At 41.2% G+C, this 25,621-nt stretch overlaps 1 protein-coding gene across 4 annotated transcripts in view; it reads left to right on the forward strand.

Moving 5' to 3' along the window:
• CLCN4 (chloride voltage-gated channel 4) overlaps positions 1-25,621 on the forward strand; it is a 70,325-nt gene that overhangs the window by 25,997 nt on the left and 18,707 nt on the right. For all 4 annotated transcript variants that reach the window (XR_014019981.1, XM_081277059.1, XM_081277058.1 and 1 more), the window contains 7 exons: positions 2,281-2,380; positions 8,476-8,663; positions 11,680-11,802; positions 19,507-19,713; positions 19,829-19,909; positions 21,479-22,024; positions 24,532-24,718. Coding sequence is in view for 3 of the 4 variants with exons in the window: in XM_081277059.1 (XP_081133185.1) it covers positions 2,281-2,380; positions 8,476-8,663; positions 11,680-11,802; positions 19,507-19,713; positions 19,829-19,909; positions 21,479-22,024; positions 24,532-24,718 (1,432 nt within the window). In the remaining variant the exon portion in view is untranslated. The remainder of the gene's footprint in view (positions 1-2,280; positions 2,381-8,475; positions 8,664-11,679; positions 11,803-19,506; positions 19,714-19,828; positions 19,910-21,478; positions 22,025-24,531; positions 24,719-25,621) is intronic.

Raw genomic sequence — 25,621 nt, forward strand, 5'->3', positions numbered from 1 at the left:
TCAGAGATTTAAAAAGGGAATTATAATAGCAGGTGCTTTGGGTGGGAGGCTATGTCATACTGAGGGAATGTGGTGTGGAAGCAAGGAGGGGACTCTGGAACCACATAAATTTAGGACACATCCTTCCCTTGCCACCTCTAGGCTGGGTAACTTTGGGGGTGCCATTCCTTGGCCCAATTTTCTTATTCATGAGAATGGAGGTAATTATACCTAAAGATTAAATGAAATTGTGTGTGTGTGTGAAAACACATTATCATGGTGCCTGGCATCCAGTTGGCTATCAGTATATATTGGAATGGACCACAGTTCATTTATGTATCCAAGGGATCGTTTAGGAGGGATGGTTAGCGAAGGGTTTTTCAGAGAGGGTGGCATATCGGTTGGATCCTGAAGGATGGCTAAGAGTTTGCTAGTTAGAGAGAGGGGAGAGGATTCTAAACATCACTAGTGAACTTTTTAAAAAATAAGTTGCCAAGGCATGAAACAACATGGCCCATTTGGGCAACTGAGGAAGATGCTAGAGTCTGGTGAAGGATTTATGGAAGGGGAGGACCAGGGATGAGTCTGGAAATGTGGGCAATGGGGCCATGTTGGGAATGACCAAGTGGGCCATGGAGAGGGGTTTGTATTTTTTGTTGATGGCCACAGAATACAATAAAGATGCATTACAATAAGAGAAGCAGGACACTCTGAAGTTAGCTTAGGAGAAAGAAGGACTTCTAACTCAAAGCAGTGGAGTGCTAATGGAGGAAAGGAGATCATGGGCAAGAGACATTCTGAGGAGACATGGACAGACTTTTACAGGAGGTATTGGGGTCAGGAGCAGAGTGGCATCAATGAACACCTGGCTGTGGCCAGACAGGTGCAGTGGTGCCTTTGATGAAGAGAAGAAGGGAAGGGGAGGGTGAATAGCAGAGGGATGCCGGAGTTCTGCTTTTTATGCTTTGAGTCTGAGCTGCCTGGCTGGCCTGCAGGTGGGTCGGGGGGTCAGGAAATAGAATTCTACAGTTCAAGGGCTCTGGAAAGAAAATGAAGGCCCTTGGCATGTAAGTGGATGCTGAAGCTTTAGAAATGGTCAAGGTAGCCAAGGTACATAGAGAGTAAAGAGGCAGTTGGGACCCTGGGAATGTCAAGATATAGTAGATGTGGGGGTGGTAGGTGGGGAACCAGAGACAGATGCTTAGAAGAAGTGGGTAGAAGAAAAGGAGGGGAACCAGCCAAGAGTGGTCCCAAGTAAGAGGAAGAGGCTGCTCACAAGGTCCCCTGCTCAGAGATGTAAATTAGGTGTGTACCAGCAACATAGGAGCCATCAGTGACCTCAGGGAGAGCAGCTTCAGAGGGGGATGAGGAACAAATGATGTGGCGAGTGCTCAGAGGAGAAAGAGAGATATGTAGGGAATATGTAACATAATCTTGTTTAGGCACAAAAATGATGCAGCCTCTATGTTCCAACATGGAAAAACATGGCAATGGGGCAGTCTTCACCCTAGAGCAAGAGTTATTAAACTATGGCTCTCATGCCAAAGCCAGCTGGCACCTTGTTTTATAAATAAAGTTTTATTGGAACTCATTTATATATTATCTGTGGCCACTTTTGTGCTATGGTGGCAAAATTGGGTAGATACAACAGATACCATTTGACCTGCAGAGACCAAAATATTTACTCTCTGACCCTTTATAGAAAATGTTTGCTGACCACTGATCTGAAGGTTTGTGAGGAGGATGATGATCTCAGAGGAATATAGGATTCTCTTAATACAGGAGGAAAGGGGGTGTTCTTACCATATGCAGAGATGTATCTATCTGCTGTGGCGACTGTGATCAACACTACCTGATTCAAAGTTCTAGCCATTAAAATTTAACCTTGAAAACAAAAGTACGAAATGAAGCCTATTTAATAGACTTTTTAATGAACAGACCTTAAAACATAAGTTAGAGTAGTAACTCACATTCAAACTGGTGACTCTGAATCAATGTCTCCCTTCAGAATGGATTTTAAATAATCAAAGAGCAAATAATATTTAGTATGTTTTTTAATTAAGTGAATTTTTTGGTCTTCCAATTCTTTGGAGACTATTATGGCATCTTTATAGCTTTGTGAATTAGAAAGCCCATTTGATCACTGTGGTACATTACTGAAAGAATAATGTAACTGGGAATTTAGTTGCTTAATTACATTCATTTTCTCAATCACTCTGTTTCCCAAGGAAACCATTTTAGGGAAGAAGCATGAATTAGAAAATGTGTTCCAATCAACTGCTGTGTCTGCTTTGTTTCTAGATAACGAGTAAAAGCAAGGAGTCCATATGGGAGTTCATCAAGAGTTTGCTGGATGCATGGTCAGGATGGGTGGTGATGCTGCTCATTGGTCTGTTGGCAGGTACGTGGAAGGGTATGCAGGACTCCCAGGGAAAGCTGGAGATGCTGAAACTCTAAACACCAACTCTTTGGGAAGATATTTGGAGTATGGAGTGTTTCTCTTTTACCCCCAACACAAGGGATTTATTACTTGAAATATCTAAGAGCTAAGTACATGACCATATATTTAGCTTAAAATCTATCATCAAACCCAAGACATAGCTTCTGGAGAGGTGTGATTTTAGCATTGATACGGCCTTCCCACACAGAGCAGTGGGTGATTAACACACTATAGTTTGCTGAAAGTATATAGTTCACATCTGTTATACTTGGTTATGTAGAAGCAGCAAAATATGGAAATATTTTTATCTCTAGTCACCAAACACCATAGGAGACTGGCTTTTACTACTACTGGTAAACCCTGAAATGAACTGTAAATGTCCTACTGCATTCAAAATAATGCTAGATACCTACAATATCTGAGGTGGGCCCAGGCAGTGTACCTCCATCCCCTACATTGTTCTGACTCTCAGAGATAGTGCGTCCCTCATTTTTGTAATCCCAGTGCCATGTTTGTGAGCAGTAGATGTTTCAAAGTAAATGGATGACTATTTGGAGGGAAAACATGTCCTTTTCAAACCAAATGTACCAGTTCTCCATGAAAATTGTTGCCTGAAACTTATTTTCCTTTAAGAGGCTGTGAAGGTTAATGTCTAAGAATTTTTTAAAAATGAGCCCAACATATAGAAAGCCCCTTAATAAAAATCCTCTACATATAGCAACTTAATAATTAAGATTTTAAAATTGACTATAATACAGGCAGAATATAGTAAGTTCTCTAAGAAAGAACACTAACAGGGCACAGATATAATTTTGTGATTACATAGGATTTTGATTGCTGGGGAATCTTTCATTTATGCCAAAGGTAATTGTAGGCAGGGCATGGTTGCTAGGCAAGAGGTCTGTCTGCTTGGGCTGCCTCCATGTTCCACAAAGAGCCTAGAAGAAATGTCTGAGGTAGGGAGGGTAGCTTGCTTTCCTACTAGCTACAGTGGCTGTCTATCCATCTCTTCAGTTCCATCCTTCTTCCCCCGGGTGGTGTTTTCCAGTGTATGATGATTACAGCCACCAAGAAAGGGAATTGGTCTTGGGGACATAGTGTTCTGCTACCAATTTTACCTGACTGCTTCTATAAAGACCTTTGAAAGTGGGCAGAGTGGGAGTTTGTTGTGAATTTTGATGCCTTTATGTAGAAGAAATTCATAAAACCTTGCAGTGTATCATTACTCTTGGCTCCTAGGAAGGAGAAATTAATAGGGGAAATGAAGGACTCAGTATCGATATTCTGGCATCTTGCCGAAGTAAATGGCACAGCTTAGATTTATTGACTAATCTAGGGACCCCATTGGGATATCTTTAATGTATCTGATTTTGACCAGCTGGCTTCACTTGTGATCTAATTTCCATCAGTTCTTTTAGGAGGAATCATCTGGGGAATTTAAAAGATATATACTGCTGCCTGGGCTTCAATTAAACAGCCTCTCCGGAGAGGACTTTCTGGCATTAAGTACAGACTCCATCCTTTTTCTTCCATGATTCTGATGTGAAGCCAGGGATGAGAGCCACAGAGGAAGCAGATCCCATGAGCAAACCAGCAGATGAATATAGGAGGGCAGGAATGGGAGGATATGGAGAACAAAGGTGGCTTAAATGTTCTTTTGATTTGGATGCACATCGAGGGGAAATATAGTGAGCTGTGCCTTTTCCCTACTGTTCTATTGGTGGAGAGGACTCAGGCATCGCAGTGCCTGGCCAGTCCTCCCCTCACAGGCACCCTGACCATTTTATTTGGACTCCCATGATGGGGAAGTGCAGCTGTATCTCCTCTGCAGAGCATTTGTCAGAAGACACCACTGGGTGTCGCTGTTGTATCATGCAACAAAGCTAAGGATCGACCAGAGCACAGTCAGAACCAGGACGGGCAAGAAAGATTGGGTGTGGAATAATGTGATTATAAATGAATGAAAAGTGATGCAATTTGGGCTGATCATTGAATTTTGACTCTGCATCTCTGAAGTACCCTTCCCTCGCCTTCTTTACACCTTTGTTCAAATATTTTCCATTTGAAACTTTTTCTGATCTCTTTAAAAATCACATCCTTCCTTCTTTGAGCCTATCCTATCCCCCTTACTTGCTATATGTATGTATGTAACTACTCTATTGAAATACAATTCACATACCATACAGTTAACCCATTTATGTGTAGAATTTTGGTTTTAGTGTATTCACAGAGTTGTGTAACCACCACTATGAGCAATTTTAAAATGATTTTATTGCCCCTAAAAGACCCTTTAACTATCAAGTGCCAGCCTCCCCTCTCATCCCTGGGTCACCTCTAATCTTCTTTCTGTCTCTATATATTTGCCTATTCTGAAAATTTCATATAAATGGAATCACACAATGTGGTCTTTTGTGATTAACTTCTTTCACACAGCATAATCTTTAAAGGTTAATCCATGTCATAACATGTATCAGTACTTCATTCCTTTTTATCTCCAAATATTTATTCCATTGTATGGATAGACCACATTTTGTTTACCTTTCATCCACTGATGAATAATTGCATTATTTCTGCTTTCTGGCTATTTTGAACATTGATATGAATATTTGTATACCAGTCTTTGTGTAGATGAATGTTTTCATTTCTCTTGAGCATATCCCTAGGAATGGAATTGCTTAGTCAAATGGTAACTCTGTGTTTAATATTATGTGCAACAGCCTGATTGTTTCCTGAGGTGGCTACACCATTTTAGGGTGTTATATTTTCTCTCTAGTACTTATCACTTTTCCCCCACCTGAATCCAGGGCCTTACACATGCTAGGCCAGTGCTCTACCACTGAGTTACATCTCTACACTTTTTATTTTTCATTTTAAGGCAGGATCTTGCTAAATTGCTCAGGCTGGCCTTGAACTTAGGATCCTTTTGCCTCAGCCTCCCAAATTGCTGGGAGCCACTCATACCAGGTGCATTTATTGTCCTCTAATGGAGCCCCTGATGTACGTGTTTTGCCTAGTGTCTTTTTCCCTCTACAAGGTGCAATTCCACGAAGACAGGGACTTGGCTCTGTTTTGTTTGCTGCTGTATCCACAATGCATGGGCTAGTGACTGGCACATAGTAAGCAGATGATCAATAAACACTCTTTTAAGTGAATGAATGGATCTGAGGATTTAAAAAAATGTTTTCCATTCATTTACACATCACACTCATTCATTTAGCATGAATATATAGCTCCAACTGTGCACCTGACAGATATAACCATGTATAGGGCAGATAGGGTCTGTGCCCACTTGAAGTAGATAGAGGGTCTGGATGACTGACCTGACTTACCCTGTGACACAAAAACTATACAGCGAAACCTTTTCCTCCACCACTTATAAACTAGTGGAAGTACAAACACGTGTGTGCGCACACACACACACACACACACACACACACACACACCCCTAGCTAATCATGATATCAGGATGTGAGAAATATGGTGATGGGGGAAGGACAGACTGCCACAGCAGTACTTGGGAAGTATACCTAACCCAGACTTAGGAAATCAGGGAAGAGTTCTGTGAGGAAGTGATATAAATTCTGGCATCTGGAAAATAAGTAGGAGATTGCTTGGTCAGGGGGATTGCAGTGCTTGCTGAGGTGGTGCAGAGAGGACAGCCTGGCATGGTTCAGGAACATTAAGTGGGCAGGTCATAGGGGGTTAGTGCTAGAAAAAGATGAAGCTGGAGAGATGAGTGGCCAGCTGACAGGTTCTGAGATCTGTTGAGGATTTAGGTGTTCTCCCAAGAATGATGGGAAACTATGGCAGGGTTTCCTCTATGTGAGAAGTGTGGTGGCATGGATTAGATTGGAGTTTTTGAAAGCCTGTCTGACCACAGTGTGGGGAACCTATTGGAGGGGAGCAAGGCTGGAGTAGGGAGACCAGAGAGCAAACCCTTGTACAACCCAGCCAGAAATGATTCCAGAATGTTGGTCTGAATGGCTGCAGAAGTGGCGGAGAAGGAGGGAAATGGAACAATTTAAGAGAGATTTCAGAGGAGGAATTGTGAGGATGTGATGATTGCCTGGAAAGGGGATGTTTATTTAGGTTTCTAGTTGGCACAAGTCCCTGGGTGGAGGGATCTCCTCCCAGCTGGGAACAGAGCTGAGGCTGGGGAAAAGTTCCTTGATTTCAGCATTAGAAGCAGTGAGTTGGAGCAGAGATAGCCAATAGACCCAAAAGGCAATTATACTCTTGTCCTTTGATGATTCCTATTCATTGGTTTTGATTCCTGAGGCTCTGTGAGGATGAGTCCATAGAGTGGGTCATGATTAATTAGTGGTGTCTGCCATGGGCATGTCAAAAGGGTTGTGAAGGTGAATCCAGTGGAGCGTGTCACAATTGATTGGTGATGTCTGCTGTGTGCATTGGAGACTGGCAGCTGGGTTGTGTAGTTATTGTAGATCAGTAGCAAATGGAAGGATGTGAATAAGGTTGCCAAGGTTGAGAGCTCAGTATAAAAAGAGAAATGTTTAGAGTCAAGTTTTGAGGAAATGAACCTTTTAGAAGTTGCTTAGAGGAGTAGGAAAGATCAGGGGAGGTAGAGAAAAAAAGATAACTAGGAGGAAACCAGGAGAGTTCAATATTGTGGGAGCCAAGGAAAGAGGCATTTCTAGAAGAATGGGGTGTTAGCATGTCAAATGATGCTGAGAGGTCTGAACCTGGGTTTAGCATACTTTTTCTTTAAAAGGCCAGTGAGTAAATATTTTCAGCTTTGTGGGCCATACAGTTCCTGCCTCAGCAATTCAATTCTGCCACTGTAGCCTGAAAGCAGCCACAGTCAGTACGTAATTGTATGGTATGGCTGTGTTGCAATAAAATTTTATTTGCAAAAACAGTCAGTGGGCCAGATCCAGCCTGTGGGGGTTGTAGTTTGTAGATTATTTTCTAGAAGATAAAGACGAGCACAGGCCTTTGCCATTAGCTGCATAGGATTCTCCTGGTAGATGGAGGGAATGAAATAGGCTGAGGGGAAATGAGACTGAGAAAAGAAGGAACGAGATAGGATGATGGCTGGATGGGAAAGTGGGACCAGGAAGGGCTTGCTTTGTTTTTTATAGCTTAAATGCTGATGAGAAGGAGCCATCAGAAAGGGAGGGGTGAAATGCAGGGGAAAGGGGAGGTGTTAAGAAGTGAGGATGAAGGAGATCCAGGGCCTAAGCAGGGAAGGGTCCTAGAACTGAGTCAGGCAGCTTCCAGTGTTGGAGGAGGGGAGTGCTGGTGTGGATGCCTTTGGCAGTGATGTGGAACCAATTCTGTAATAAGGATCTAGTTAAAGTTCGAAGTATTAAGAAGCCTGAAAACATGCACTGCTTTTATAATAGACTAGAATGGGTGATTCTGGAAAGAGACCCGAGGCAGCCTTTTGTGGGCCACTCAACTGCACATTCTATTTTATCCCACTTCCAACAGCCTTTAAAATAAGTTTTGATTTATATAGACCCACAATCCCTTATCCATAATTTTAAAAGTCCAGAAACTTCTAATAAATATGGTTTTCTCGAGTGCAGTTTGTATTTGGTGGCAAAGCCTTACTCATTTTAGGGTGTGAGGCTGGCATTGTTGCTGTGCCTCCAGTTTTTCTGAATTAGCATGCTTCTGTGAGAAATTGTTACTGTGTGTGATTGCAAGGTCCTGCCCCAGCAGCCACCGAGAGGGTTTTATCTTTTATGGAGAATATTCCCTATTTGAAAATTTGGAAAGGGATGAATCCCCAAAGCCCCTTGACCCTGGTAATGTGAGATAAGAGTGTAACCTACCTGGTGTAAGCCAGTAAGTCCTCTGTATCTCCCATTGAGTGGGGGAACTGCCTTGCCCACACCACAGGTGTTCAGGTGACTTGCTGGTTAATGAAAGAGGTTTCCTATGTCAATGCCAGTGGCGGCCCTATAATATGCTCACGTTCTCTCTGGTGCCTGGGCCTTTGTGGCTGCCATGTTCTTGGTTGCTGCCTGTTGCATGGTCTCCTTGCCCTGTGGAGCAACTCCTTTAAATAGCTGTGCTGCTTCTTCTAGGCACTTTGGCTGGGGTCATCGATCTTGCAGTCGACTGGATGACGGACCTGAAGGAAGGAGTCTGCCTGTCTGCCTTCTGGTACAGCCATGAGCAGTGCTGCTGGACATCCAATGAAACTACTTTTGAGGACAGGGACAAGTGCCCCCTGTGGCAGAAGTGGTCAGAGTTGTTGGTGAATCAGTCAGAGGTGGGTGTCTGTGCAGGGGCCTTGCTGGGAATCCCCACCAGTCTGTGATACGTGAATGCGCATGCTTTCTACCTTCTTTTCCCTTATTTTTTCCACAGTGCTGGGAATGGGACCCAGGGCCCAGTGCATGCTAAGCAAGCATTCTACCATTGAGCTACACTCCAGCCCTTTTTATTTTATTTTGGGGTAGTTTCTTGCAAAGCTTCCCAGGCTGGCCTTGAATTTGCTATCCTCCTGTCTCATCTTTCCAAGTTTCTGGGGTTATAGGCATAGCCACTGTGCTTGCTTGCTTTCAGTTTTAAGATGTCCCTGGTGTAATTCTAGGATGGCTTGTTTTCTTCTAGCTCTAATGCTACTTCTGAAACTTCACTTGGAAGAAAATACTTCTACTGTTTTATGTACATGGTGTGTGTGTGTGTGTGTGTGTGTGTGTGTGTGTGTTTGTGTGTGTATCTATTTATGTATGTAAAAGCCTTTTGTCTGCCTTTTTCTTACCAAGGGTGGTTTTTGATCATGCTAAAGAACTAGTGCTGATTTTCATGCCTTCTAATAAAGGAGAAAAGATGTTACATTTTAAAAAAATAACAGCTTTAATGAGATATTTTACAGTTCATATGGTTCTTCCATTTAAAATGTACAATGACCTTTAGTATATTCACAGAATTGTGTAACTATCACCATAATCAAATTTTAGAACATTTTCATTACCTCTTCCCTCAAAACCCTGTACCCATGAGTAGTCACTCCCATGTTCCCCCAACCTGCCAGTCTGAGGCAACCACTAATCTACTAGCTGTCTATAGATTTGCCTCTTCTATACATTTCACATAAGTGGAATCACGTATAACGTGCCCTTTGTGTCCCTTGAGAATAATGATTTCCAGACTCCTCCATGTTGTAGCATGAACCAGTACTTCCTTTTCATGACTGGACAATATTTCATTGTATGGATAGACTACTTTTTATTTATCAATTCATCAGTTGATGAACATGAGTTGCTTCCACTTTCTTGGCTACTCTGAATGATGCTGTTATGAACATCTGTATGCAAATTTTTGCATGGACATACATTTTATTTCTCTTGGGTGTGAGTGGAACTTCTGGGTCAGATGGGAACTCTATGTTGAATCTTTTGCGGAACTTCCAGAATGTTTTCCAAAGTGGCTGCATCATTTTACATTCCCACCAGCAGTATATGAGGGTTCCAATTTGTCTACCTTCTTGCCAACACTTGCTAATATTTTTTTTATTATTCCTAGCCTAGTGAGTGGGAAGTGGTATCTCATTGTCATTTCAGTTATCATCCCCCATTGCATTTTATGACTGCATTACAGAGGATGTTTCTGGACCTTCTATGAAGAAAATGTCTAGGCATAGAGAATGTTGTGGTGATGCACATATCCAGTGCTTATCTTCTTGGCAATTATGGCCTCAGATCTTTATAAAAATCCTAGCTCTGGAAAGGGTTAACTTCTTACTAAATTCAGTGGTTACCACAATGAATAGGGGTCATTGATGAATCAGAAAGCCAGGTGACGACACTTGGTGGCCAAGCTTCACGTTAGTGGTATTGGGAGGACTCTTCAAGGTAGAACTATGCTTGGAAGATATATGTATTGTATTCGTACATCTCCTTCCTTCCCTACTTTTTTGTTCTTGTCTGACTCACTTACCACAGCTGAAGCCATTTGGAATGCACTTTGCCATTTTGCTAAACCTCTGTCTCAGAGGAATTGAAAATTTATTCTTTCACATCTCATAAGTAGACAGGGATCTTGAAATCTCACACATTCTCAATGCTCTCCATTACTTCCAAAAAGAAATTCTCTACCTGGTTTGGTGGTAGTGGGCAGGCAGGATTGGCTGGCTTCCATATTTTATTTCTTCTCTCATAGTCACAGTATACATTTGAGGGGAAATATGGCTGTCGATCTTTTCAACTGATTTTCAGATTTATACTTTGATTCAAAGAATTACTGTTTGCAAGAGTGAGAAGTTATTTTTAGCTTCCCCCAAAAGTCCATATTTAAGTGGGTGAAAGGTATTCCTCAGTCTGATTGCTTACCACATAGGGTGTGAATATATGTGCTTGCAGTGCAGCTTCCAGGAACATGTTGTTGCTTTTAATAGGCACACATGTGGCTGTGGCCGTGGCCAAACTTGTAGGTGATCTCTCTTTCCTTTCCCCTCACTTGAGTAATCTAGATGGTAATAGAAGCTGAGGTCTAAAAAAATGAGATCTCCACTCAGCAGATCAGGTCCTTGACCCAAAGACCCCAGACTGTGTTTTTGGTTGAGAAACCATTCTCCACACATCAGATAATTTGGAGTAAATGGCTCAGTGAATTATTCTGAAGGAGATGATCAAGCATTTCCACTCAAATTGTGCCTCTCAAATGTTCGTGTGCATGAGAATCGCCCAGAGAACTTGTTAAACCACACAGAGCTGGGTTCCAGTCCATAGTGTCTGATTCAGCAGCTCTGGGGTGGGGCCGCTCTAATAAGCTCCCAGGTGATGCTGATGCTGCTGGTCCATGAACCATACTTAGAGGAGCAGTCTTCCAAAACACAGTTCTGAAGCTTACTCATTGGCAATGCAGTGTCTTGCTGCGGTATGGGTGTGGCTGTAATGAAAGCTAGGAGAGGCCAACCCACCACAGACAAGACAAAACAAATCTTCCCAAGTCTTGGAGGCAGAGTTTTCTGTGTCACACCTTTTATTAACTCTAGTGCAAGTGGTAATTACAACTCAGCAGCATTCGTGGTTTCCATTACTGCAAAGATTTCACCCAGTGGAAGGTAGGTGTAAACAACTCCTGGAGGAACACTGGGTGCTGTTTGTGTGTAGTGACTGTAGCAATAGCAAAAAATGACAAATCCAACACTGGCCCCTTTGTTTATGTGGGACAGGGCAAACCAGTTCAGTCCCATCTCAAGATGGAGGGTGTGGGGTTGAGTAGTTGCTCAGGTCTGCTGTGGCTCATGTTTTCTTTCTTGTTTTGTGTCTGTTGTTTAGGGTGCCAGCGCTTACATTTTGAACTACTTAATGTACATCCTGTGGGCATTGCTGTTTGCATTTTTGGCAGTCTCTCTGGTGCGTGTATTTGCGCCATATGCCTGTGGTTCTGGTATACCAGAGGTGAGTTGTGGTTGGATTTCTTTTGTACCAATAATAAGAGTAGCAAATAATTGTGTAGCACTGTAGTGCCAAGCACAGTTTCAAGTATCTAGCATCTGTCAACACAAAGCCTATGAGGTAAGTACTATCAGTCTTCATTTAACAGTCAATGAAACTAAAGGCTAGACAGGTTAAGTAACATGCCCAAGGTCACTAAGCTGGTAAGTTGTGAGTTGAACTCAGAAATTTGACTTCAGGATTAATACTCTATCTTCAGGATTTTTGCTCTGTTGTGTCTTAGATGATTAAATGCCTATCTTTATAAAGCAGACTGAACTTTTGTAGCATGTGAGATCAGAGTTCATTAACCATCTACATAAATGTGGCACTGTAATAACTCATAAGTGCATTTATGATGTAATGTGAAAACAGACAATACTGGAGGATCATTGCTGAGAACATTTACTGAACATCAAACTCCTTTGCCACATTTTGCTCTTCTGGTGACAAGGTAATAGCAATCTTGAAAAAATTAATTCTTCTTTTAGTGCATGCACTAGGAATGTAGCCCTGTGAACTTAGAGTTCTTGTAAATAGTTTTCAGCGCTTTTATGTGACCAGGGTAGGAGGGAAGTGACCTCATCCATCAACGAGAATACCTGAGACTGAACTTGAAAGCTAGGAGGATTGACTGGGCAGAATAATGATAACTGAGCTGATTCCCGAAAAAGCCCAGACAATGAAAATTTTAGCCAGAAATAATGTTTGAAGTTCTTATATTTTCATTTAATCAATGCAATTCAGTTCTCCTTTGGCTTGGCACTTCAGCAATGCCCACAGGCAGTGGAGATAGTGAGTTTAGAGATGGAGTTATGGGCTAGTCGTGGCAATGGATCTATACCCTTCTGGGTGCCTTCCCATACTGACTATTATCCAGCTAGTTTACAGAAAGAGATGGAGTGATTAAAAGATGGTCACAGGAAAAATTCAACATGGTATTATTTCAGAAAAGAGAAGAAACAGTCAATATACCACACTGAATTTTGATGGCTTATTTTAACATATTGCTTCAGGAACCAAAAAACAAGCTGTATTACCATCCTGTTTCCTCAGTGCAGCCAATTCTGCTATAATGAGACATATGTACTCTGAAAAATTACTGCTGTGCAGAATGGCACAGTAGAAACCATGGGTTTATGGGGAAAATGGGCTAGAAGGGCACAACACTCAAAAACTTCCCCAGTGGAAGACAACCATTAGACTTTTCCACTCTACTTTTTGGGTCCATTTTGAGTTTTAAATGAGATAATGTGTGTAAAGCTCACAGAGCAATGCGTAGCAATTAGGAAAAAGAATTTAACAAATTTGTATCATGAAGGACATTATTAAAATAACAGCATTAAAAAAAACTTCCCCAGTGACACAGATTTAAAAATTAGGACCCAAATAAAAATAGTAGTAATGCAGTGGTACACATGTCAAATGGCTAAAAAATATGTAAATTCTACAATACATATGTCACTTATTTTTTTATTTGTTGTAATTAGTTATACATGACAGCAGAATACATTTTGACACATTGTACACAAATGGAGCACAACTTCTTCCATTGGCTGTACATGATGCAGAGTCACAATGGTCATGCAATCATACATGTACATAGGATAATAATGTCGGTCTCATTCCACCATCCTTCCTACCCCCATCCTCCCTCCCCTCCCCTCACTCCCCTCTGCCCAATCCAAAGTTCTCCATTCTTCCCTACCAGCTGCATTATGGATCAGCATCCACTTATCAGAGAAAACATTCGGCTTTTGTTTTTTTCAGATTGGCTTATTTTGCTCAGCACCAGCTCCATCCATTTACTTGCAAATGCCATAATTTCATTCTTCTTTAAGGCTGAGTAATATTCCATTGTGTATATATGCCATGTTTTCCTTATCCATTCATCTGTTGAAGAGTACCTAGTTTGGTTCCATGGCTTAGCTATTGTGAATTGAGCTGCTATAAACATTGATGTGGCTGTGTCACTGTAGAATGCTGATTTTAAGTCATTTGGATACAGACAAAGGAGTGGAATAGCTGGGACAAATGGTGGTTCCATTTCAAGTTTTCTGAGGAATCTCCATACTGCTTTCCATAGTGGATGTACCAATTTGCAGTCCCACCAGCAATGTATGAGAGTACCTTTTCCCCACATCCTTGCCAACACTATTGTTGTTTGTATTCTTGATTGCCATTCTGACTGGAGTAAGATGAAATCTTAGAGTAGTTTTGATTTGCATTTCTCTAATTGCTAGAGATGTTGAATATTGTTTCATATATTTGTTGATCGATTGTGTTTCACTCTTGAAAAAAACTTGATGTGTGTTTATGGAAGTGAGTATCAGAAGGGATGCAGCATATGAGTTCCTATGAAGGGGTGGAAGGAGGGTATGTTAGTCAGCTTTTCATCACTGTGACTTGAGGAAAACCACTTAAAGGAGTAAATATTTATTTTGGTTCATAGTTTCAGAAGTTTCAGTGTGTGGTAAGCTGACTCTGTTCCTTTGGGCCTGTGGTGAGACAGTGCATTATGGCAGAAGGGCATGGCAGAGAAGCTGCTCAGCTCATGGCAGCAGGGAATCAAAGAGAAAGAAAGAAGCTGGGGACAAGATATAGTCCTCAAGGGTTTGCTTTCATGGATCCATTCCCTCCAAGTAGGTCCTACCTCCTACAGTTTCTACCACCTACCATTCAGCTATCAATCTGCTAATGGATTAATCCATTGATAAGGTTAGAAGCCTTATGATCCAATCACTTCCCAAAGACCCCTGCCTCTGAACATTGCTAAATTGGGGACCAAACTTAGAACAGTTAGCCTTTGGGGGACATTCCAGATCCAAACCATAACTGAGGGTGATCTGAAATCAGAGGGGAAGTTGTGATGTCAGGTATCGACAGTCATGGCTAGCACATGGACTGGTACATGTGTGAAATATGTGCAATTTGTGTTTTTCTACATGGCTCTGTTCAATTGGGTGCAGTTTTCTGCATTCACCTCATATTTTTTTTCTGGAGGAAATTGTGTATCAACAGGCACAAACTTTATGCTCAAGTTTCTCTCTAATATATGAATAGCATTGGGACCAATTTGCATTTTTAAATCAGGTGTTATATAAAAGTGACTGTATTTTATGTGGTGCCCAAAGCCTAAGGCACCCTGGACAATAAAAAGGACAGATCATCATTGGCATCCCATTTTATGAACCCACTGCCCACCAGTCAGTGTTTTGACTCAGGCCTTTCCAAAATAAGGAGATGGTCAGTGGGGAATTGGAAAATCTAAAGCAGCAACATAAGACACCAAGGGCAGGCTCCTCCCCCTCTAAGGATCAGAGATGTGTGGCTCAGCTGGTGATCTCATGGAGAGAGAAAGCTCAAACGTGAGCTCTGTCTTTGAGGGTTCTGTGACTTTTTCTTCTCTAAAGTGGGCATCATTATCGGAGATAGCTGAACTCAAAAGGAGTCAAATACTGAGTTGAGCATTTAAGTTTCTTATGTGACAAAAGTACAGGAAACATTGACAAAAATATGAGGTCATGTGAAGAAAGTAATTTTCAGAAGAATATGTAAAATATGATTGTAGTCATATAAAGTCCACAAACAGTCAAATTGAAACAACATATGTGCTAATGTGGTCAAGAAAGGAAGAGAGGGCATCCCTTTTTTGGGACCCCTCCCTCTTTGGTAGCTCTGCTTTCTTTCTATTACTCTAATAAATCCTGTTACTCTGTTACTTTGCTCTCAAAAAGAGAAAAGAAAGGCAGAGAAAAGGTGAGGGGAAGGAGGAAGGTTCCATTTGGGAGGCAAACAGGGAATTCACTCTTTTATCTCTTCTACTTGGTAGTGGGTTTGTGGGTGCTTCTTTTATCAACATTCTTTTAAGCATAGGTAAGTGTGTAATAGATTCATTTTTCTATTTATAAAAGTTTTCACCTCAGTCTTTTCAAGTATCAGGAACCAATGGAAGTTTTGTAATTAACTATGGTTATGACTCATCAGTAGCAAAGTTTTCACTGTTATCATTACAAAGCTGGAAATCCCTCCCATAAGGCTGCAGTGCTCTAGCACTGAGCTATGCCCCAACTCAAGGCACGTTTCTAAAAGTGCTCATCCTCCCTCTCAGAACTTACTCTAAGTTGATGTTTCTGTTCCTTACAAAACATGAACACTTGTGCAAATATTGATCAATCAGAAAGGGTTCTGGTTTTAAGGGTAACATCACCCAGTCACAAATCCACTGCATTAAAGCCCTGCTTGCTTCAGTCTCTATGAATTCAAATTAAAGCAAGTGATTGGATTTTGGCATCTACTGCGAATGAATTTGCCTTCTTTAGTTCCTAATTTGATCATGACAATTTTATAAAATCATTTTAGAGAATTATAAAATACCTAATACACTGTTTAATTCGCCACATGTCATGGCTGGCAAAGGCTCAGGTAATTTCGATGCTTGTAATTTTCTAAATGGTATTACGCTTTTAAACTGTACCCTGGGGTCCAAATCCACATTAACTAACTGACAAAAAATTACAGATAATTTTATTCGAGGCAACACAAAAGGGCAGGATTGTGGCAGGCATAATAAAACATCCCTTAAATAAAGCAATCTCAGATTCCCCAGAGCACAAGCTCAATCAGTTCAACTACCACTAGTTAAATACTAGTTTAACCACTACTAGTTGGTCTGCTATTAGTTCAAGGCTAGTTCAAAAAATACTCTCTGATTATGGTTCAGAGATCTCATGTAAGTTCTAGAGGAAGGAGCTCTCAGAGTTTTTAGGAATGCACAAGTGCATGCGTGTGTGCAAGTGTGTGCTCTCTCCCTTCCCTTCCCCTCACTCCTTGCTCTCCTTGAATTAAGAAACATATCTCTATCAATAATTCCTGAGGTGAAAATGGTCCTGTCCACAGACCTTTAAAATTAGAGGATTCATTCAATGACCTTTCCAAAATCACCAAAGTTGATTTGATGTTCAGTAGAAAAAGCTAGTGAAAAAATAGAGTGTTTCAGGGCTGTCCCTGAAATGTCAAGAAATTAGGAATAGCTGTATTACTCTTTTCAGGAATGAAGCACTTTAGAATCACCTGGAGAGGCTATAAAAATTTCTATACTTGGATGCACCCCAGATCAACTATAGCAGATCTCTGCAGTGAGAGCCAATTCTCAATATTTCCTAACTTGCTGGGTAATTCTGATGAGCATCAAGGTTGAGAAGGATTTTCATAGCTATTTGAGGAATTGCTTAGATGGCAGAGCACTGCTCAGAAGGAGGCATTTTGTTTGTTTTTTTTAAATTTTTTTTTATTGGTTGTTCAAAACATTACATAGTTCTTGATATATCATATTTCACACTTTGATTCAAGTGGGTTATGAACTCCCATTTTTACCCCGTATACAGATTGCAGAGTCACATCAGTTACACTTCCACTGATTTACATATTGACATACTCATGTCTGTTGTATTCTGCTGCCTTTCCTATCCTCTACTATCCCCCCTCCCCTCCCCTCCCCTCCCCTCTTCTCTCTCTACCCCCTCTACTGTAATTCATTTCTCCCCCTTGTATTATTTTTCCCTTTCCCCTCACTTCCTCTTGTATGTAATTTTGTATAACCCTGAGGGTCTCCTTCCATTTCCAAGCAATTTCCCTTCTCTCTCCCTTTCCCTCCCACCTCTCATCCCTGTTTAATGTTAGTCATCTTCTCATGCTCTTCTTCCCTACTCTGTTCTTAGTTACTCTCCTTATATCAAAGAAGACATTTGGCATTTGTTTTTTAGGGATTGGCTAGCTTCACTTAGCATAATCTGCTCTAATGCCATCCATTTCCCTCCAAATTCTATAATTTTGTCATTTTTTAATGCAGAGTAATACTCCATTGTGTATAAATGCCACATTTTTTTTTATCCATTTGTCTATTGAAGGGCATCTAGGTTGCTTCCACAGTCTTGCTATTGTGAATTGTGCTGCTATGAACATCGATGTAGCAGTGTCCCTGTAGCGTGCTCTTTTTAGGTCTTTAGGGAATAGACCCAGAAGGGGAATAGCTGGGTCAAATGGTGAGAAGGAGGCATTTTGAAGTTATGTATATGACACTGATAAGAGATAACATTGTACCATTATGTATTACACAATGGGAAAACAAAATTGACCAGCAATTTCACTGAATTCTTATCTAATTAATCTATGATTAGAGGTTTGCAAATTGCTACCTTAGCAGTGAACACTCACTCCATTTTAGCCAAGTATGAGAGAGGTTGGAGGTAGAAGTTATTTTGCTATCAGTGATGCTTCTATCTATGCAAAAGAATACCATTTAGTGGCAAATGTTTTCTCTGTTATAGGGAAAGGGAGCATGGGAGGAATAGATGAACTCTAGATAGGGCAGAGGGGTGGGAGGGGAAGGGAGGGGCAGGGAGTTAGCAATGATGATGGAATGTGATGGACAATATTATCCAAAGTACATGTATGAAGACATAAATTGGTGTGAATATACTTTGTATATAATCAGAGATAGGAAAAATTGTGTTCTATATGTGTAATAAGAATTGGGATGCATTCTACTGTCATGTATTTAAAAAATAAAAGCAATTAAAAATACCATTTAGGGAAGTGGACTTCAGTATACAAAGTTAATCACCAAGATTAGTATCCAGTTGAATTCTAAATGTATTACACAAAGGCTCATATGTGCCTATAGGAAGAAAGTCATTATTTGGCAAAGTGGAGCAAGTCTGAAAATGGAGCAGGATATTTCCCTGTATTCAGTCTTTTCCAATACAAGAGGGTAGGATTTGATGGAAGGGAAAAATTTGGAGAGCAGATTGTACACTGTCCTGGATAGTATTATTAAAACTCCTATCCTCCTCTCCATTCTGTCTGGAGCATAAATCATCCAGTCTATCTATGCTGAGTACACTACCCTCGCATTAGTCAATAGCTATCTTGGTTATCAGATTGATTGCAGTGCTTCTGTTCAAGTAACTCTCATTTTATTTAATAATGGCCCCAAAGAATAAGAGTAGTGATGGTGACAATTTGCATATTCCAAAGAGAAGTTGTAAAGTCATTCCTTTAAGTGAAAAGGTGAATATTCTTGACTTATGGAAAGAAAAAGTATTGTATGCTGAGGTTGTTAAACTCAATGATAAGAATGAATCTTCTGCCCATGAAATTATGAAGAGGAAAAAAACATTTCATGCTGATTTTGCTGTTGCTCGTAGAACTGCAAAAGTTATGGTCATAAGTTGTAGATGAATGCTTAGTTAAAATAGAAAAGCCATTACATTTTTGGGTGGGAGACATGAACAGAAAATGCGTTCTAATTGATATAATTGTTCTATTTTATTATTAGTTATTGTTAAATTCTTATGTGCCTAATTTATAAATTAAACTTTATCATAGGTATGTATGCATAAAGAAAAACATAGTATATATAGGACTTGGTACTATCTGAGGTTTCAGACATGCACTGGGGGTCTTGGAATATATCCCTGTGGGTAAGTGGGGGGACTACCATTATTCAAACTTTTGTTAATATAATATCAAATTGAAGACACATCAAAAACTAAGATAGCTTCTCTTCATGTGCTTTAGTGAATCTAGCTTGGATGCATTACAGCTCTTTTTCTACCTATGGCTGGAAGCTTTTCAATCCCCCTTGCTCTCTGTCCTCTGTTTCAGATAAAGACCATTTTGAGTGGCTTTATCATCAGGGGCTACTTGGGGAAATGGACCCTGCTAATCAAGACAGTCACCCTGGTGCTGGTTGTATCATCTGGCCTGAGCCTTGGGAAGGAAGGGCCACTGGTACATGTGGCTTGTTGCTGTGGCAACTTCTTCAGCAGCCTGTTCTCCAAGTACAGCAAAAATGAGGGTAAAAGGCGTGAGGTGAGCCAGCTCAGCTTCCATCTGTGGGGAAGGATTCTTCTCAGGGCCCTGGATTCCCTGACCCCTGCCTTTGGCTCACCTGCACAGAGCATACTTATAATGATTTGCTTTGCAGGTGCTTTCAGCTGCTGCTGCTGCTGGAGTGTCTGTGGCCTTTGGTGCTCCCATCGGAGGTGTGCTTTTCAGTCTAGAGGAGGTGAGAAGGGGCAGTGAGGGCATTTGTGGTTTTGAGTGGCAAGGCATATGTGGGTGGTTGGCAGAGCAGAAAGCCTTCATCTACCCTTGGGAGATTAGACTCACAGAAGTACTGAATAAGGTTCCTTCAGTTAACTGAGGAGCCACAATTTCCACCATTAGATATGTTTTCAAGTATTTTTTAAAGAGTGATATAAACTCTTTAAAGTTTGAATGTTTTTTTTTTTTCGCATGCAGAAGCGAGAGTAAAATAAAGGAAAGGGGGAGGGAAGGATAAGAATACAAATTAATAGCTGAGTGAAAAGAAAGCTAGTAGATTAAAGGAAGGAGAAGGGAGAGGGGAGGGAGATTGGGAGGGAAAAGGGAAGGATCATGAACTGAAATTGATTTTCATGCATGTATGAGTTTGTCATAATGAACCCAACTACTATGTATAACCATAAAGCTCCAATAAAAAATATTGCCAATATAATTTTTGGGGAGATTTATAGCATCTTCTCTCTCATAACCAAATTGGGTTCTATTTTGTTTTTGAAACCTGAGTGGATCAATCATATGATTGGCAAATGTTTTTTGAAAAGGGCTAAACAATAACTATTTTAGGCTATGTTGGCCACACAATTTCTGCTACAGCCAGTCAACTCTGCTGTTGTAGCAGGAAAGCAGCCAGACAGTGCCTCCATGAGTGGGCATGGCTATGTGCCCTGAAAGCTTTCCTTGTGGACACCAAAATTTGAATTTCATGTAATTCTCAAATGGCACAAAAACTGTTCTTCTTTTGAATAGATATTTCATGTCATAAGTTGCTTTTTTTCTTTTCTGACTATTAAAAAGGTAAAAACCATTCACAATTCGTGTGCCATATATATATTGCTGGCCAGAATTTTCCAATCCTTCATCTTTCTGTTGTCTATAGAATCAAATCCAGAGTTTTATTTGCATTTTGGAGGACCTATGTGCTGTGAACACTATTGGCAATATTATGAGTAAATATTTTTTGTCTTTCTCTCTCTCAGTGATGGGGATATAACCCTGGGTGGGTGTCGAGCATGCTGAGTGTTCCCTCAACCACTGAGCTACACCCCTAGCTCTTTACTTCTCTTAAAACATAGCTCAAACCAGGCATAGTGCTGCATGCTTGTAATTCCAGCAACTCAGGAGGCTGAAGCAGGAGGATTGCAAGTTTGAGGTCAGCCTTGGCAACTAGTGAGACCCTGTCTCAAAATTTTAAAAGACTGGGGATGTAGCTTAGTGGTAGAGCACCACTGGGTTCAATGTCTAATACCCCGACAAAAGAAAAAAGAAAGAAAAATATTAACTCAAACCTATATTGATTAGTATCTAATCAATATAGTATCTATGCCACTTTTCCACATAGATTCCCTAAATATCTTTATTGGTGCATTTTGGTCACAGTTAAACCTAGACTGATGAAGTATGTGCCACTTACCTTTTGTCTTAGATTGTATTTTTCCTGCTAAGTGCCAGCAGGTAGATACTGACACAAGGGGAAGGGATCTGAGCTGCTTTTTCTCTGGCCAGTCTCCAATTTTCTTCTTGTTTGTCCCAGGTCAGTTACTATTTTCCTTTGAAGACCCTGTGGAGGTCATTTTTTGCAGCCTTGGTGGCAGCCTTCACACTGCGATCCATCAACCCCTTTGGAAATAGCCGCCTTGTTCTCTTTTATGTGGAATACCACACACCTTGGTACATGGCTGAACTGTTTCCCTTCATCCTGCTTGGGGTCTTTGGGGGCTTGTGGGGAACCCTCTTCACCCGTTGCAACATTGCCTGGTGCAGGAGGCGCAAGACCACCAGGCTGGGGAAGTACCCGGTACTGGAGGTCATCGTGGTGACAGCTATCACTGCCATCATTGCCTACCCCAACCCCTACACACGCCAGAGCACCAGTGAGCTAATTTCTGAGCTGTTCAATGACTGTGGGGCCCTTGAGTCCTCCCAGCTCTGCGACTACATCAATGACCCCAACATGACTCGGCCTGTGGATGACATTCCAGACCGGCCAGCTGGGGTTGGGGTTTACACAGCCATGTGGCAGCTGGCCCTGGCACTGATCTTCAAAATCGTCATTACAATATTTACCTTTGGCATGAAGGTAAGTGAAGGGGAGGGTCAATGGGGAGGGGAGGTTCTGTGTCTTTCTGGGGAAAGCACCCTCTTCTCCAAAATAAAATTGTGATCTGAGAAGGAGGGAAACTGAACTTTCTTGTATGTACTCATGTGGTTGACATTCTTTTAATCAACAGTAAACAATTCTCTTAATAACTGACAACCCTGTGGAGTTGAAATTTTAATCTTGTTTTATAATCAAGGGTAGCTAAGGCCCAGAGGTCATAGATGGCTTTGTCAGACCCACAGTTTATGGGAGACAGAACTAGGCATCAAATTCGCTTCATCACCTTCACAGACCAGGGGTAAGCAGAAGTTTATCTGTCAGCTGGGTGATAGCAGGGAGTGGAAGAAGCCCAGGTTTGGCTTGAAGGGATCAGCAAACATGCCTTGAGCTTCAGCTGTATCCTGAGCACTGTGCTAAGTCCCAGGAACACAGAGCCTGATACAGAATGCTGCCCTTAAAGAACATACCACTCTAAGAGAGACACATGCAAACCCAGTGTTTGGAGATGGTGTGATGAGCACCATATATACCAGGACCACAGGATGAGAACATAGAGTAAGCATGTCCCTGGCCTGGGTGGGGCTGGGGCTAGCAGGAGCTCCTTGTATATGTCCTCTCTTCATGGAAAGTGTTCCTGTGAGCTGTTATTATTGTTCCTAGAATCAGAGGACAGAGCAGCTTTCATTCTTTTTAAAACACTCTGCTAAATCAGTTCACATATACTTTGAAAATCCTTCCTAAAGAGCTTTCTTTCATGGACTCTGGCATTTGAGTTATTTTTGCCTTTTAAATTTGGGGAAAATGGAGGACAAGTTCATACAATATAAAAATGGATCATTTTAAAGTATACAAGTCATTGGCTCCTGGAAGTTGCTCATTTGGTCTTTGTCTCAATGGATTTACCTATTTTAGACTTTTCATATAAATGGAATGTGTAGCCATTTGTATCTGGCCTCTTTCACTGAGCATGGTGTTTTCAAGGTTTCTCTGTGATGTAGTAGGTGTCAGTGCTTCATTCCTTTTTTGTGGCTGAATACTATTCCATTCTATGGATATTCCACATTTTGTTTATCCTCTCATCCTTTGATGGACATTTGTGTTGTTTCCACCTTTTGGCTATTATGAATAGTCCTATTGCTTATTTTTAAAAAATATTGGAATATATCATTCATACAGAGATGTGCACAGCTTGATGAATTTTCACAAAGCACACATGCTGTATAAACAGCACCCAGGACCAGAAACAGAGCATTACTCACCCTCCAAAGCCCCTTGTTATGCTCTATTACTCTTGCTTTTTATGTGATATTTCTGTGAATTTTCTCTTCAAAAAATCTAAAAACTGGTGAACTTGAGTATATAGTAAACAAACACAAACCAGAATTTGTGCCTTAAGAACAAGGATGGACATCATTAAACAACTGACTGGTTCTAATCCATCAGCTCCTAGCAATGGGATTTATTTTCATGTCTGAGGAAGATGCTAGTAGCATCTTTGGTGCTTGCTGAGAGAAGTTTACTTTGAAGTGTCAGGGGATTAAATTACTGTGGAATAAGAGGAAGTTCAGAAAGAACAATTTCCTAAGGAATGTTTCAAATTCCAATAATTGCACACGAGGACCCAAACTAAACTTCTGAGGTTGAAGACGTACTTCCATCCTCAGATTGATGACTACCTGGGGCAGGCAGAAATGTGCCCAGGATCAGCAGTTGTATGGGATCCCCAAGAATGTGGGGAGTCAGGCATGTTCTGTAGCACGTGTATGGTCACTAGGTAAACCAACATGTATTTTCATTCAGCTAAGTAGGTAGCATTCTGCTACCAACATCATTTTGGTTACATAGTCTGTTTCTTTGCTGCCTCTACCCTGGCTGGAAAAATATCAGAATGCCTCTTGGAAAATGTACTTCGTTAGGAAAAGGGTACTTTCCCTCATCTGTCTCTGACGAGTGTCCAGCAATCATCCTTTAAAGAGGGCAGTGAGCCCTTGAAAAGCCTTTTGGAAGACCCAGGCAGCTGCAACATGCATTCAGCTTCTCTATTTTACCTGGGAGCAATTGCAGACCCTTCTATTCCATTTTCATGCTGTGACTTGACATTTAATTTTCAAAGCCAATCTGAATGACACAGCAAGAGGAGCAAGAAAGTGGTGAGAGTCTCAGGTGACAGATGCTCACTTTGAATGTTATTTGCAGTGAGGCTTATCATTCTTTAATCCACAGCAGGCAAACTGGCCAGCTTTTGAAGGAGAGGAAATGAAAGTGTCAAATTGCATTCTCTCCAAGTTGCAGTAGACTCACTTACTAAGCAGGTCAAATTGCTTGTCCCACCTCTTCCCAGCTGACTTGTTTTGAAGAGTTGCACCTCCTTTGAAGGCTAAAGCCAAAAGAGTGCTTGTTGAAGGGGGATTTCATTTCCTGGGGGTTAGGAGGCAGGAACTCGGCCTCCTTTTCTTAGTCTGCTTTTCTCTATGTGCTCCCTCCAGATCCCCTCAGGCCTCTTTATCCCGAGCATGGCTGTGGGAGCCATGGCAGGCAGGATGGTGGGAATTGGTGTGGAGCAGCTGGCCTACCATCACCATGATTGGATAATCTTCAGGAACTGGTGCAGACCTGGGGCAGACTGTGTCACACCAGGACTTTATGCAATGGTGGGAGCTGCTGCCTGCCTAGGTATGTCTACAAGTAGGTAGGGAGGGAGTGGCATGCTGATCTGACTTAGAGAACGAGCATGAAGGAAGACAGGGACTTGGTCATTGGGATTACTCAGGATAGACTAGGTTATGCTGCAGTAACAAGTAAGCTACATCTCAGTGGCTTAACATTTAGTGTTATATATCTTGCTCACAGCATTTATACACACACACACATATATAGATAACATATATATTATATATACATGTATGTGTGTTCATAAGAGTTTTATCCACCCAGTCATTCAGAGGTCCAGGTTGATGGAACTTCGATTCTTTTAAAGCTGTACTAGCTAGAACAATGATTGTCAGCCAGTAATTCTGATGTCTTGGGACACCTGGCAATGCCTAGAGACATTTTTGGTTATCACAAATGGGGGTGCCACTCAAATATAGTGAATAAAGGCCAAAGATACTGCTAAACTTGCTTTAGTGCATGGGACAATCCTGATAACAAGGAATGTCCTTAGTATTGAAGTCAAAAAACACTGGTTTAAGTTTATTGGATTAGTTGTTGGTTTGGGTTGTCTCTTTAAATACCAAGGGATACAAAGTTGGGTCTGTCCCTAGTTTGATAACCCTAAGAATTTCTACAGTTTTCCAGATTATGGGTGCTTGCTCAATTGGAAGCCTATATAGCCCATGTAGGATCCACTCACCAAAAAACCAAGCATGTGCCCCTAGTCAGGTTACTTCCAGTTCCCTGATGCCAGGCCAAATTAGAATAAATATGAGGAGAACTGGAGTCTTATTTCTCTTAAGGAAAACTTGGAGACTTGGATTGAGCTGCATTTGGGGGTTATGAGCCTGTCAGTTTTCACAAATTGTGCCCTAATAAGGGCTTTGGATTGAGCCCAAGAATTGCACTCCTCTCCTCTTCCAT

This window comes from Spermophilus citellus (genome assembly GCF_964194105.1).
Source record: "Spermophilus citellus genome assembly, chromosome: X".
NCBI classification, from domain to species: Eukaryota; Metazoa; Chordata; class Mammalia; order Rodentia; family Sciuridae; genus Spermophilus; species Spermophilus citellus.